The following is a 16,280-nucleotide window of genomic DNA, read 5'->3' on the forward strand; positions in this document are numbered from 1 at the left end:
TTCAACCTTGGGGATTTAAGGGTTTTTTTTGTTTGTTTGTTTGTTTGTTTGTGTCCCGTCCCCCCGACACACACCCCACACACCCCGACACCCAGAGCCTCTTTGTAATGGCAGTAAGTAACAAGTAGTATAGGCTTCCCGGCCAACTTCCTCCCTCAAGGATTTTAACTTCTCTTAGAACACCACCCCTGCTCTTCTAGTAAAATCCCACACGACAAGAACAGGCTGAGGACGGAGGAAAAGTAGGAAACCGGAGCCATGGAAACTGAGCGGGAGGGGGACGGGGACGTGTGAGCGCGAGGGTGGTTGGAGGAGAGGGAACACTCCCCTGACGGCGGCGGCGCGAGGGGGCTCCTCGGATGACGTCACGCACCCCGTGACGTCACGGCCGTGACTCGCGGGTGACGCCGTTGCCGCGGCGACTCCTCGTCGTCGTCTCCGCCCCTCCCCTTCCCCTCCCCCTTCCCCCCCCACCTCCACCCCCCCCCACCCCCAATCCCCTCAGGCTCGGCTGCGCCGGGGGCCGCCGGCGGGTTCCTGAGGTGGCCTCCGCCCCGGCCGCTCCGCCCACGCCCCCCGCGCCTCCGCGCCCGCCTCCGCCCGCCCTGCGCCTCCCTTCCCCCTCCCCGCCCCGCGGCTGCCGCTCGGCCCCGGCTTGCGCTTCGAAGATGGCGGCGCTGAGTGGCGGCGGTGGCAGCAACAGCGGCGGCGGCGGTGGCGGTGGCGGTGGCGGCGGCGCGGCGGCGGCGGTGGCGGCGGCGGCGGCGCCGAGCAGGGCCAGGCTCTCTTCAATGGAGACATGGAGCCCGAGGCCGGCGCTGGCGCCGCGGCCTCTTCGGCTGCGGACCCGGCCATTCCCGAAGAGGTGAGCGGCGGCGGCGGTGGCGGTGGCGGCGGCGGCGCCATCCCCCTGGGCTCTCGCGTCGGGGGCTCGGCTGGCCAGTGTTTATGCGAGGGACCGAGGCGGCGGAGGGAGCTCCGGCCGTGCTGGGCAGCCGGCGGGGATGTGGCTATCGACCGAGTGTCCCCCCCCTCCGTCCTGCGGCTCCTAGCTACGTAAACACACACGGTGGCCCAGGGGGGTTCCCCGGCCCCCACCCAGGTGGGGTTGGGGCAGCGGGGGCAGAGCTGGAGCCTTTCCATAGGGGGCGAAACTCTGGGCTGGTGGAGAAGGTCACGCCTGGCTGAGGTTTCCAGCCCGGCATCCCTGAGATGGTTTTTTTTTTCCCCCCTTTTTGCTAGCCGACAGGGAGGGCGTCGAGGATGGAGCATAGTGGCGGCCGGGGCAGTACCCCTGAATCCCCCAGCCCTAGAAACTGCCGCGCGTGTGATTACTCCCTGGCCGTGGGCATGACGGAGCGCATCTCTCTCCACTCTCCTCCTATCTTCCCTTTGCAGGCCCTTGTCGCTTTCCCACTTTTCTACTTGTTTGGGGGATTTCTCTCGACAGGATTTGCCCAGGGGATGGTTTTGGTGTAGCCTTGACTTTTTTTTTCAGCCCCAGATTCTAATAATAATGTTTGTCAGTGTTCCCATGCTGACCCGTAACCTCCGTCCCATCCTCATCCACCACCCCGCTCATTTCCCAGTTGTACCGCTTGCTTCTAACCTTAGCTTCCACTGAGGAGCATTTTTGCGCTTCTCGTGCCCCTGGTCCTTTGAGGCCCTCTATCCCATTCCACCGCTCCCTCGCATCGTTATCTATTGTTATCTTCACAAATCCTTCTGGACACTTTGGAAGCGACCCACTCCCTGCACCCCAGGGCTGTCAAGATTCCATCAGGTTTCACCTGCTCCCTTGCTCCCTTGCATGGCTGGCCATTTGGGTTAAGTCTTTTGGGGTTGATCCACACCTCTTGATTGACATCTTCGTGTTTTTTGTTTTCAGTGGGTTTAATTGATCCGTGTCGTTCCCATTTTCTTCCCATTTTTTTCTCTTTCATGTTTACTTGTGTTTAGTATTTGCTTCTCTTAACCTGTCCTTGCATCATTCAACTTATTACATTGTCAAATTACTTAATTTATTCTCTTTTTTTTTCTGTATGTAAAACTTACTACATTTACTATTTGAGCATTGTATCACATAAACAATACCATATTTTACAAACACTTGATTAGTGTGACTTAATTTTGTTGGTTTTGCTTAAAGATAAACCTGTTACTTAGGTTTCCCAATTCTCATACTATCTGCTTTCTTATCTCTGCAATATTCTTTTTCCTGCTTCGTTAAATTTACTTGGGAAATTCATCCTCTACTCGTGATATATCATTAGCAGTCTGTTCACAATAATGTTTGTTTTCCGCCCTTTTGTGCTATCTCTGACCAAAATGTGCTCAGCACCATCATTTGAGCTAGGCTATTTCTCACATTTTTTTCTTCTTTCTGTCTCTCAGTTTTTCTTCATTTTTTAATTTTTATTCTTTTTGGCTTTTTGAGACAAGTGTGTCTCTGTGTAGGTAGGCCTGGCTGTCTGGAACTTGCTCTGTAGCCCAGGCTGGCCTCGAACTCGTAGATTTCCATCTGCCCCTGCCTCCCAAGAGCTGGGATTAAAGGCGTGCACTACCACCACCTGGCTTTTTCTTGCTCCTTAATTGGAAATAACTCCAACTTCCAGTTTGAATTTATGTTCAGGTCAGTTTCCACTTAATTTCTGTATTTCCCGTAGCTTCTTAGATTCCGAGGATAGAGCTCTTCCCATCATCCTCTTCCCAGTTCAGTCTGTTTCCCTTACCCCTGTTACCACCCCTTCTGTCTGTTTCCTGGCTTTGGGTACTCACTTGCTGAAGCTTCCTCTTGTCTTCCCCACACCTCCACATTCCTTCTTATTTATAAACAACTTTGTTCCGTTGACATGGAAGTTTATTTTTAGGATATATTGTTTTAATGGAGAAATGCTAGGGGTCACATCTGCTGTCTGTTTTCTCCAGGAATCGGATATGCCTTTGTCTTCTTACTAGGCACAGGTGCCTCTGGGCTTCACTTTACGCTGCAGCGCGTGTATGGTTTTCTTGAATTGTAAAGATGCTTGAAGACTGTGATAGAAAGAAGTATGGGTAAATTAATGGATAGGAGTTATAAAATGATAGTTCTCTGATAGGACACTAATTTGAGAACTTTGTTTCAGAGTTATTCGGACAGTTTACATTTCTGTATGGAAGACTTTGTTATTTTCTTGAGGGAGCTAGATTACTTGGACCTCTTATCTACTCCCCCCCATCCCCCTTTCTTTATGAATAGTGAGTGTTAGGGCTATAACTTTCTGTTTGGCACTTTCTGGGCATTTCCCATGTACCAGTGCTTGCGAAACTCTAGGCTACATGAAGTTAAATTAAATCACCAATAACTCACTGAAAGCATGGTCCTATCTCCTGAAATTGTATTCTTAATTTATTTAGTTAAAAGATGTTTCCTATTGCCCGCCTCCTAGGATTTGTTTGGAGCTGAATAGTTGTCTTGTGTAGAAGATGATAAATATATTTGGTGGGGGAGATAAAAACTGGACCTCTATTGACTAAGATACAAATATTATATGTAACAAAATAGATTCTTCCAGGAAATGGTATCATGTAGCCCAGGCTTTTCAGGAACTCAGCAGTAAGCTGAGGCTGTGGGACTCCTGGTCCTTCTGCCACGACCTCTTACGTACTGGGTATGTGTCCCTACACCCAGCAAGAGATCGCTTTAAAGATGATGTTAATCCAGAGGAAACAAATATCTTGTGGTCTTTTAATTAAACTTTATGTGAACTAAAGGAATATCTTTAATAAGTACCATGGAAAGATGAAAAATTGTGCATGTGTGTAATGACATATTTTATTCTAAATTTTTATGTTACCTGGGTTTAATAAAAGTTTGTCAGAAATTTTAGCCACACCAAATGGACAGGAAAGCCTGTCCATTATTGAAAATTTTTTTAAAAAGTACAAACTTTCCACATAATTGCTATAAATATTTGCATGTATTACAAAGTCTTTTTAATTTAATTCTTATGTAACACATTTTATATATAGATTTGTAGCTTTTAAAATATAATAGTTTGGTCAAACTTTATGTGTCCCTAGGTAAAGTATGATTTAACTTACAATTTTTTTGGACATTAAGTTATTTTTTAGAAAATTTGCTATTGTCATACATCTTCAACATAGAATGTAGACAGTGGTATGCCAAATTATGCTTGAGAATGAACAGATTTGATGGCTTGTATTTGTATTACTTTATAGGTGCTCAAAATAAAATGTTCTGATAAATGACAAGAACTTACTAAATGTTTATTAAGTGTATGTATAATTTTGCTATTAAGCATTTACTTCTGACCATTTATAGTTCCTTGATGATGCTTTCTTCCTGAGACCATATGGTACAACATGGTACATGGTATAATATTACCAGATGGTTAATAATAAATGCATTTATTACTTAAATGTGTGATACCAGGGTGTGATATTTACTACCTGTTCCTTTCATACTGTGTTTCTGGAGAAAGAGAGTTTCTTAAAATGGTAATACAATTAGAATTTTATTATTTTCTGTTTTCAGGATCTCTTAGCCAGTCTTGGCTAAGCTGTGTAATTATAATAATGTATTGGCTAGGGAATATTCTAGGATGGGATCTACTTTATAATGAGGTCCACTGCCAGGTCAGGTTGTGTCATACCTCTGAAAAGTGATATTCTCACTACGGTAGAAAGGTGTGTGTGCAGAAAGTTTTAGCTGTTGTTATTAATACTTGTTTAGATATATGCAAAGATTTTGTTTGAAGGGGGAAGCTATAAATTAGCTGTTTGTCTTCAGTATTTCTCTGTTGCTCCCTTTCTGAACCCTTTCCCTTTTCCTGACTTAACACTTTACTTAAGGCATCCATTCACCCTTTTATTTAAAAAAATTATCTTGTTCTGGGCGTTGGTGGCGCACGCCTTTAGTCCCAGCACTTGGGAGGCAGATCCAGGCGGATCTTTGTGAGTTTAAGGCCAGCCTGATATACAGAGAGAGATCCAGGACAGGCACCAAAAATACACAGAGAAACCCTGTCTCGAAAAAACCAACACACACACACACACACACACACACACACACACACACACACACATCTTGTATCAGTTGCTTATATATGCTGGCAATCTATTGCCAGTTGACCATAAGGGGTGTTGGACTGGGTACGTGAATTATGGAATGTCTTAAACATAATTGCAGATTTGATTTAATTGTGTGTTTGAGGCCAGAAAAAAAGTAGTACAATAGACTAGAGCAGTCAGACTTTTCTTGGTGTTCTCTGCCCCGTTTTACTGATAGGACGAATAGGTCTAACAGCAGCTGGAAGGCCATGTTCTGAGTGACAGGAAGAGAGCCAGTGTTGTCCTCCCTGTGCTTTGGTGCCGAGTCACACAGTGGGGCAGCCGCCGCCGCTGCTGCCGCCGCCGCCGCCGCCGCTGCTTCTTTTCCCCTTTATCTCCAGTCATACCATTGCTTTCTCCTTCAGAGCTGCAGAAGTGCATTTTTGTTTTCATTGACAACTTAATGTTAATTTAAGTGAGTACTTGGTGAACTTCTTGTCACAATCCCTTTCTTTTTAAAAATCTTGTTTGCTCCTATTCCTGGATTCCTCTGCCAAGTTCCTATTAAGATAAGCCTTTTTGTCAGCAGCCCTTACTAGATTTTGTCTTCCTCAGAAGTTAAATTGTTTGCAGCTCTTTATTCTTTCCCCTTGCCTAGTTCACCTATGTTGATTTTTCTGGAAAGCTTCAATTATGAATAAATAACTATAGAATTTTTGGATTCAAAATGAGTGGGCCTGTTTGGGAGCTCTTCTGGTTTTTGAGGTCATGCTGTGCTTTCTTTATCTTAGTGTTAGAGATAACTTCATGTTAGTATAACAAGACATTCGTTCTCATTGGTTCACATGTTCCTGCTTTAAATATTTTGTGGATGCATTGATGTGTTCTGGAGGGCAGTTTTTATTTTTTAGTGTTTACTAACCTAATTTACTACCATACTTAATGAGCCATGATAGTCAGGAGTCTATATCTAACTTTAAGGAGTCTATACCAAACTTTAAGCAGCCATTTCTTTCTTCCCTCTACAGTTATTTTTGCTTTCTATGTTTTCTCTTGATCTTGAAAAAAAAAAAATAAAGACCAAAAATAATACTAATTTTAGTTCTAATATCAAGACTGTTGACTAGTATGAAGAAATTGATGCCCAGTAATTTTAACATTCTTTCCTGAGTCCTGAGAATGCTGTTTTACAGAATATAAAAAATTGTTTTAAACTCAGCTTTATTTCTTCTGGAAGCTCAGTAATATCAAATAAAACTTATTTTCATTCTTACTATGCAGCTGTAGCTATTGACAGCACTTTGGGGGAAGATGTACCATAGGACGATGGTTTTCCACTTACTCCAGAGCTATACTGGCTGAACAGCGAGCCCCTGGGATACTATTGTCTCTGCCTTCCAGCACTGGCAGAGGCTGGAATGGCAAACTAATGCCTTCATGCTTAACAGCAAGAATGTTACCTGTTGAACCATGTCCCCAGCCCCAGGGTTACTTTAAGGAGTTCTTGATAGTATAGCTATTGATGTATAAAGAAACTTTAATATCCATTAAAAAATATCCTATTTTCTATTAATGCGAAATAGTTGTCTTTATAACTTTTTTGGTGTTGTGGATGATGATGATCCCAGCACTGAGGAGGCAGAGGCAGGCAGATCTCTGAGTTCAAGGCCAACCTGGTCTACGAGAGAATTCCGGACAGCCAGGGCTACACAGAGAAACCTTGTCAAGGAGGTGAGAGGGTGGTGGTGGGAGTACTATTTTGCTGCGTGTGATGGTGCATACCTTTACTCTCAACCCTCATGAGGCAGGGGCAGACAGATCTCTGTGAGTTTGAGGCCATCCTGGACTACACAGTAAGTTCCAGGAGCACCAGGGCTATATAGTGACCCTGTCTCAACAAAACAAAACAAAAGTACTATTTTAATTACTTTCAAATAACTTAATGAATTGTTTTTTGGCTTTTGTTTCTTTCTACCGGGGTGGGAGGGGGGTGAGGAGGAGGTGAACCTGGGGCTTTGTGCATGTCAAGTGCACAATTAGCCATGAGTTGTACCCACACCCTCCTTCCTCCATCATACTACTATACTTCCAGAGGCCACCAGATAAGGAACAGATTACAGTTCCGGGAAATTCAGTAGTCCGTACAAGGGTATTCTAAAGCTTTGGAAGTATTCATTTCTCTTAGTTTTTCATGATTGCCTATATTCCATCCATAGATTCTTCCTACTCATGGTTTCTCATATTAGCAGAAAATTATGCAATTGCAAATACATTTATTATATTAATACATAATTCATTCACTGCAAGCTTTTTGCTGGCATCTCTTGATCTTTCCCCCATGCCTCCTTATGCTGTGTACTGAACTTCTGTTAGCCCAAATGTGTTAAATGGCTTAAAGGATGGTAGGAGAATAAAATGAGGTGAGGAATATATAAACACTGTCACAAAATTTTAGTACTATTATTTTTCTGGTGATTTGCAAGATAAAAGGTAAGTATATTTAAGACTTTTTTTTTCAGAAACCTTTGTTGTATATTTGCTTGTTTTAAAAGAAATCCAGTGACAGACTTAACAAAGGTTCTAGTTGTGAAATTTTGACAGTCCTTATGATTGACCTAAAACTGAATGTTGACTAAGTTCTGTTAATGTTATTTTGAAACTACCCTTTGAATCCAAGAAACATGAAGTGGCAACATGCTGACTTTTGGTAAATAAGGAAAAGAGGATTTATGTGATAGTACAAGGACTATCTTGTGGTCTTGTGGGGAAGGTGATAAACATGACTTTGCTTTAGCATTTTTAAAACTGTGGTCACGAGTAGCTTTGCTGGCACCTAACACTACCTAAACATTGCTGGCTTTGCATTGAGTTAGTTCATAGTAGAATAGGTATTCATATATTCAGTCAATACTTGAGTGCCTACAATATGTCAGGTGGTAATTTATGAGTTTAGGAAAATATTTCAAAACAAAAATCTGTACTGTTTTTTGTAGTCCACGTTCTGATAGAAAGGTACATGTTGGAAGTTGTGTGAGAACAAATAAACCATAAAGAGACAAAAAGGAAAGTTGTAGGCTGGCCATGGAAGCACACACCTGTGATCAATCCTGATGCTCAGGAGGTGGAAGCAAGATCAGGAGTACAAGACTATCCTTGGCAACTTTAGGCAGTTTGAGACCAGCTGGTACTATATGAGACCTCATGTCAAAAACAAAATGAAACAAAACAAAACCCCGAGCCAAAAAACAAAAGAAATTATTTCTTAAAAAACTTTTTAGATCTATTTTATGTGTATGAATGTTTTGCCTGCATGTATATTTGTGCACGTTGTATATGCCTGGTGCTAGCAGGGATTTGAAGGGACTAGAATTAGGGATGGTTCTGAGCCATCATGTGGGAACCAAACCTGAGTTTTTGCAAGAGCAACAAAAGCTCTTAATGAATGAGCTAACTCCCCAGGCCCTTATTTAAATTTTTTTTTTAAGATGGAATCTTGCTAGGTAATTAAGGGTATCTTAGAACAAGTGCTTTGTAACCCAAGGTGACCTTGAACTTAAGATCATCCTGCCTCAGCCTCTTGAGTGCAGGGGCTTGTCACACCATCATGCCTGGCTTTAAAAAGGAAATTATAAAGTATGTTTGAAGATAGTAAGTACTGTGGAAATTTTCAAGGAAAGCAGAGTAGGCCTGGGGGAGTTAGGCTGAAATTTAAAACAGGGAGAATAAGGTAGACCTCAGTTTTAGAAGGTGGCTTTTGAACAAAAGCTTCAAGAGGTCAGAAGAATACAGAATGAAAATGTGTTCCTTGTAGAACTAACAAACTTCTGTGAGGAATGTAGCTTGCTTATTTAGGAAGTAGCAAGAGGCCAGAGTTGCTGGAGTAACTCGAAAGAATTGAAAGTCGGTAGGAGATGAAATTCCAGAGGGCTTGGGGCATGGCCAAAGGCCGTTGTAAAGGACTTTAAAGGAAAGGGAAAGCCCTATTCAGGATTTCAGTAGCCAGAGCTGAGTGACCTGATCTCACACAGTTTGTGTGTGGTTACTTGTTCATGTGTGTATGCACATGTTTATGTGTGTGCATATGCTCATGTATGCATGTGGAGGCTAGAGGTTGCTGTCAGCTATCTTCCTTAATTTCTGTCCACCTTATTTATTTGAGACAAGGTCTTTTAGTGAACCTGGAACTTACTCATTTGTCTAGACTGTCTAGCCAGCAAGCTTCAGGGGTCCTCCTGTCCATGTCTCTATTACTAGGAGCATACCATCATGCCCAGCCTTTTACATGGGTGTTGGCAATCTGAACTTAGGTTTTCATGCTTGCATGGCATTTCCCGAGTCCCTCTCACATCTTAATGGAAACACTTTGGTTACACTGTAAAGAATAGACTAAGGGACAAGGGAGAAGCAGGAGAACCTTGGAGGAAGTACTGCACTTATCAGAGTGGTAGCAGGAGAGCAGAAAAGGGGTCAGATTTTTGGATGACTTGAAAATAGATCAAATCTGATGTGTCTCACCCTGCCCCCAACAGCAGTGCTGGTGACTAACCCAAGGCTTTGTACAGTCTAGCAGTACTGTATAGTGAGCCACATCCTAAAACCTTGCGTTTGTCATAGACGGTGAGTGTGAAGTGCTGAAGAAAAAGAGGTACCAAAGAGAAGGGAGAAGACCCAGGTCAGGAATTCATTGTAAGGGATGCTAAGTTAGAGGCAGATAACTAATGCTGTCTAAGATTTTGAATAAGTAATTGGATTCATGACTCTTTAGGTTGAAATGACGCCCGGGACAAACTACTCTTCATGATAGCCATATTTTATTTTCTTTTCATACATAGAAAGGTAACATTTCTTCTTTGTAGTTACGCAGGTGTGTTTGTAGGGTTGAGTTCCAGCTAGTAGAATATGGACACAAATGATTTGTACCAGTTCTAGATCTGGCACATAAAAATATCCTCCATTCTGTTTTGTTTTTATGGCTGACTGCAACTGAAATGATAGCTATGATACTTTCATTCCAAGCAATGTTATAAATGATTGTCCATCAGCCTAAATTCCCGAATGAATGTAGAAATATAGAACACTCTAATAACCTGTTGAACTACCTACTACTACTGGTCAGAAACAAAGAAATAGTCCTTATTGCACTTGAGTCCTTATACCTTTTGGGTATTACAGCAGTTGTGACATAACCAAAGGACCATACCATACTTTGGTACTATGCTGCTTGAACCCTCCATCATTCAGAATTGTCAGTACCCTTTTTTACCTACAAATCACCCAGTCTGGAGTATTTTGTTACAGCACAAAATGACTTAAAAGAGCAAGGAATTAATCTTACAAAGGGGACCAGAGAAGTGGATCATGACAAGTGAGGAAATAGACCTGAGAAATTATATTTTTAATTTTAATTAATTTAATTTTCAAAGTTTTTGAGAGAAGTTATATATAGTTCAAAGTGACCTCAGATTCACAACCTCCTTTTTTATCCTCCTTGGTGTTGGAATTGTAGGCATGTGTTCCCATACCAGCCTCAAGCCAAAAAAAAGCCAGGCGGTGGTAGTGCACGCCTTTAATCCCAGAACTCAGGAGACAGAGCCAGGCGGATCTCTGTGAGTTCCTACAGAGCGACACCAGGACAGGCACCAAAACTACACAGAAGAAACCCTGTTCAAAAAACAAAACAAACAAGCAAAAAATTTGATGAGACTTGTAAGGTCATATGATGCTAGAAAGGAAACATTAGAGCAAAACATCTATGATTTCAGGAAAGATAGGAATTGCTGAAGCAGTGTTTCTAGAGAGGCAAAAGGAAAGCAAGTTTGGTATATAAGTAGGAAGGATGGCTTTTTCAATATGATACTTTTTGATAAAAGAATACTACAGAGCACCTGACAGTAAATGCTGCTGTGCAGTGATATGATAGCTGAAATCTGGCTTTTGTTTTTGTTTTTTTTTTTTTTGTTTTTTGGTTTTTTAAGATAGGGTTTCTCTGTGTAGCTTTGTGCCTTTCCTGGAACTCACTTGGTAGCACAGGATGGACTTGAACTCACAGAGATCCGCCTGGCTCTGCCTCCTGAGTGCTAGGATTAAAGGTGTGTGCCACCACCACCCAGCTGAAATCTGTTTTTTCAGTTTTTTCTCTCTAGTGTAGTAAAGTTTCTTCCCAGACTGGGATTATGATGTTTCAGGGGAGAAGTGAGTGTTCAGCACCATACAGGAGAGAACAGATTGAAGACAACAGTAAAATTGATGGACAGTGTTAACGTGTGAGAAGCTGGGATAGCATTGTGGATTTCCTAACTTTTGGTGTCACATCTGCACAGTTAAATGTAACTTGACAAGGCAGTTTTCAACACTTGGTATGAGTCACTCTCATTTTGATTCAAATAATTATTGGGAACTAGAACATGAATTTATTACTGCATGAAGTATCTGTAACTCTTCTGCCATCAATTTAAGCTAAATTTTGAGAGCTCTAAGTGACTGATTTTTCCTTTTAAGAAAATTCCTTTAACCCCAGCACTCAGGAGGCAGAGGCAAGTGTTCTTTTGTTCTAGATCAGCCTGGTCTGCATGGTGAGTTCCAGAACAGTCGGACTACATAGACTGTGTCTTTAAAACAAACAAACAAACCTGTATTTTATTGGTGTAGAATGGCATCCTTTTCATTGCAGTTTGACTTTTGCGTTTTGCAGTGAAACAGTTCCCACTTGGTACTTTTTAACATTTCAAATTTTACTTGTTTTTGTTTACACTTTTCTTATTGTCTAAAATACAAATCCCCTCACCACCCTTTGCTTTTCAAACCTCCTATGCTTCACTGACCTATCATTTATTGTAGAAAGTATCCTTAATCCCTTTTTTTCTAAGGCCCAATTAGGTGCCTTTGTTTTGTGCTTTGCTAGTATCCTGTATTATTTTACTCACCATATTGCAGGGTTTTCTTGCTGTTATCAGCTTCCTCTAGACTAGCACTTGTCAGTCACAGTCATATTTTATAATGTTGGAAGTGTCCTTTGTTGCCCAGTGGTAGGCTATTGTTCATTCAGTTTGGCTGGAAGCACTGAGATACTAAATCAGATTTTCAGATTTAACTGTCTCATTTAATGAATAACTGTTCAGTCAGTGCTGTGCTAGGCCATTTTATTTCACTTCAGTTTTATTGTTTAGACTTTTAAACTCTGTGTGTGTGTGTGTGTGTGTGTGTGTGTGTGTGTGTGTGTGTGTCTGCCACAGTGTGGCTAATGAGGTTAGATGACAACTTTATGGAGTTGATTCCTTACACCTTTATGTGGGTCCAGGGGTTTAACTCAGGATACTAGCTAGGCTTGTATAACAAATGTTTAACCACCGAGTGATCTCAGTGCTTAATCCAAATAGTTACCTATATCAAGAATTCTAATTTGTCTTAATATAAAAACCCTAGAGCCAGATATCAGAGTAAATGCTGAAAGATCAGAGATTCAAAGGAACAAGCCACAGCCACCTCTTACCTGGCCAACTCCTCATCCTGAAAGTGGCCAAGTTCCTGTCTCCACCCGTCTTATCACTTCCTCTCTCCGCCCAGCCATATCACTGTTTCCTACTCCCAAGTGCTGGGATTAAAGGTATGTGCCACCACTGCTTAGTCTTTATGGTTAACTAGTGACTAGCTCCACACTGTGATCTCCATGCAAGTTTTATTTGTGAGAGCACAAATAAACTATCACCACATTTCCCCTTTTTGTCTAAAATAAAAAGGTTATAACTAATATAAGAAAAACTATATATGGTAAGTACAATAACTATACAGTATATACAGGCAATAAATACATCAACAATGTCTAGTCCATAAACATCTGACAAATTCAGAGAAAAGACTCCATTATGTATCCTATTTTTGGTGAATCCAAAAGGTTGTACCTAATTCATTTTCCTTCTAATTTGCATTAACAAAACTTTTTTTTTTTTTTTGAGACGGATTCTCTGTGTAGTTTTTGGTGCCTGTCCTGGATCTCACTCTGTAGACCAGGCTGGCCTCGAACTCAGAGAGATCTGCCTGGATCTGCCTCCTGAATGCTGGGATTAAAGGCATGTCCCACCACCGCCCAGCCCAAAACTATCTTTTTATGTCTTTTAACCTTATACACTTTACACCTTTTTTGGGAATTTCTTTTCTGGCTCTGGTAACAAGGAAAACTATAACTACAACTATAAAGTCTTAAATTCCATCAGAGACCCAAGAAGGAAATAATATTACCTGAGTAAGCAGGAAGTGCAAGCAAGCGACTTCCAAAAAATGTGAGAAATGACAGAAACAGCTGTCTGTCTGGACAGTCACTCAGGGTTCTTTTGCAACATTGGGGCATCCATCTTTGGCCTACAGGCATAGAATATCTGACAGATTTATCTGTGAAGCAGGATTTTCTGAAGGGCTGTCCTACTTTGTCTTGGCAAAGTTTGGCAGTCCTTTCTTTTGTGTCCCACTTGTCCAATTTGGACAGCATACTGTCAGCAGTTGAGGCAAGGGCATTTTCTTGCCCAGTGACTAACTTTTGCCACAAAGAAAATAAATTCCACATGGAATTTCTTTAATGCTCTTTAATGCTTATCATCTTCACTGAAGTAGATTGGTGCTGCCAGGAGCAGACACGTCTCATTGTCATAGAAAAAGAACCTATGTTATTAAAACATCTTAAATGCCATATTCTGTAGATTTCTGAAGTGTTTGAAGACGACCTATCTAAAATATATCTCTGTTTGACTTTGAAAACATACCTAATATGACTACAAGTTTGATTGTAATAGGTGACTAATTCCTGGCATTTCCTTATTATCCTAAATAGTTGGTAATAATAACTTTCAAGGACTAGAAATTTGCATTACATTGTTAAATGAGTTGTATAGGTACAATACATTGAATAAGAGTAGAAATGTATGAACAGTATGTTCTAACAAAAATAATCGCAACTTTGTATCAGTATACAAAGATCCATATCAATGTAAAATATTTAAAACAAGTAGTTGCTTTTTAAAAGTAGATTCAATAATCTACTCTTTTATCTTATCATTTCTATATCCTCCTTTTTTCTTTTCAAAACAAGCGCTCTGAGTCTAATTTCCTTTGTTTAGCTTTTTTCCTGACCATTACCAATAACAACTTGTAACCAACCACCCTAAACAATGATAAATAGCCATAACCTGCTGAATGACCAAAAACCACTCATCTCACCTCTTGGGAATGTGGGGATTGTGTTCTTAAAATTACTTCCTGTTGTCTGGGGGCGATGGCATCTTTAGGGGATCCTGAAAAGAAAAATTTGGGTTAATTGTCAAGTCCTGGGAGAGGTAGCTGTATCATTTGTTGTCCAGTCTCTGCATAATGGGAAAGTGCAGGGCTTATCTTGAAGTCCTGGCTAGAATAGCCTGTGAGGCTGGATCATCTCAGCCAGCCACCTCAAAATTGTCCAAGCCAATCTTTGGGTGGTGTTTGTCAGCTTGGTTGCATTATCATTGTCTATGTGGAGTCATTGTTGTGGGGCCCCGTCGTCCTTTTGGAGACTTCAAAGGTTGCTGTTAGGTATGGCCATGGTTCATTTCCAAAATCTTAAACCTTTTAAATGTCATATGCAGCAGATCTCAAAGAGATTAAAGGATCAGTATTCGTTATGTACATCCAGAGTACAAACACTTAATTCCTAGTTACCTGATAGAGACTCAAACCCAAAATCATGTACAGGAAGCTAGATGAAGTCTTTTTCTAGAATTAGTACTCTATATGACCATGAATATCATGACAAAAAGTTTAAAATACACACACACACACACACACACACACACACACACACATATATATAATCTTATAAATTTTGAGATATTTATACCTCAAGAAAAGCTTTAAAGAGTCAAAGTAAAACCAAAGGATTATGAAATCAGTGGCAATAAAACAGTCCCTAATTTTTTGTTTTTCTTCTATCCCATATCAAGTGGCTCTTTGACATGAGACAGAGATTTTGGATTTTACTTTAAAAAGCATGCTTTGGGGTGGGGGGGGCATGGAGAGATGGCTCAGCAATTAAGAGCACTGGCTGTTCTTCCAGAGGTCCTGAGTTCAATTCCCAACAACCACATGGTGGCTCACAACCATCTGTACTGAGATCTGGTACCCTCTTCTGACCTGCAGGCAGAACACTGTATACATAATAAATAAGTAAATCTTAAAAAAAAAAAAAAGCATGCCACACTCCAATTCCAAAGCTTTAATTTTTGTTTTTGTTTTTGTTTTGTTTTTCAAGACAGGATTTCTCTGTGTAGTTTTGGTGCCTATCCTGGACCTCGGACCAGGCTGGCCTCGAACTCACAGAGATCCACCTGCCTTCCCAGTACTGGGATTAAAAGCATGCGCCACCACCACCTGTCAAAAAAAATTTAAAAAGAAATAACTATGGACAACCAATTGCCAATTTAGAATTGGCAAATTCTAGAGGCTTAAATAAAAATGTAGTTTATTCAATTTTCAGCCTTTTGAAAAGAAATTATTAAGTAGATAGATAAAGTCTGAGGTGCAAGGTAAAGCGTAAAGAGAGTGGCAAGATAGGAACATGCACTGAAATAAATGTTAATTACATAAAGGACTAGCAACCTCTTAATGGAGATAAATGAAAGCAGTGTTCTAAGACCTTTATTTGGGAGAGGATACGGGGTTATCCAGTCAGAGTTGCACTGTACAGTGGGGGTCTTGTCCTTTTGTAGGACAAGAAAACTGATACATTAAAAACAAAGATAAGCATTGGGAAGGTGGCAAAGCACTTACCTAGCATGGGTGAGGTCCTGGGTTCAGCCCTAGCATCAGAAAAAATGGGGGAGGAAAGAGAAGATTATAGAAGATGAAGAGCCTAGAGGAGAGGAAGACTTGGGAGTTTCTGCCTAATGGAAGATCAGTATTGAAGCTAGTCTCATTTTTTCCCATAGCATCTGTATCAAGTGAAATATCTAATAGTAAGACAGTTTCTTTGTTACGTATCCTTACTATTGATACAAGATACCTCCAAAAGTGAAACACAAATATGCTTTCTTTAATTTATGTCTCTAGTGCTAATATCCTAATTTAGTCTTCTGGAATGTTACAGAACAATCTTTTTTTTTTTTTTTTTTCTTACATTTCTGTCCTCATTATTTAACAAGTAGGCACACACACACACACATCTTTAGATATTCTTTGACACTGGTTACTTGTAGTTTGCTTTTATGTAT

General features: G+C 41.0%; 1 protein-coding gene across 1 annotated transcript in view; it reads left to right on the plus strand.

The window, feature by feature from the left end:
* The first annotated feature begins 498 nt into the window (after window positions 1-498).
* Window positions 499-16,280, plus strand: part of Braf (B-Raf proto-oncogene, serine/threonine kinase) — a 128,462-nt gene continuing 112,680 nt past the window's right edge. Inside the window, 2 exon segments of the mRNA XM_028889335.2 lie at window positions 499-731; window positions 734-865. Of these exon segments, the coding sequence (XP_028745168.2) occupies window positions 669-731; window positions 734-865 (195 nt within the window). The 5' untranslated portion in view covers window positions 499-668.

The sequence above is a fragment of the Peromyscus leucopus genome, chromosome 3 (genome assembly GCF_004664715.2).
Source record: "Peromyscus leucopus breed LL Stock chromosome 3, UCI_PerLeu_2.1, whole genome shotgun sequence".
Lineage (NCBI taxonomy): Eukaryota > Metazoa > Chordata > Mammalia > Rodentia > Cricetidae > Peromyscus > Peromyscus leucopus.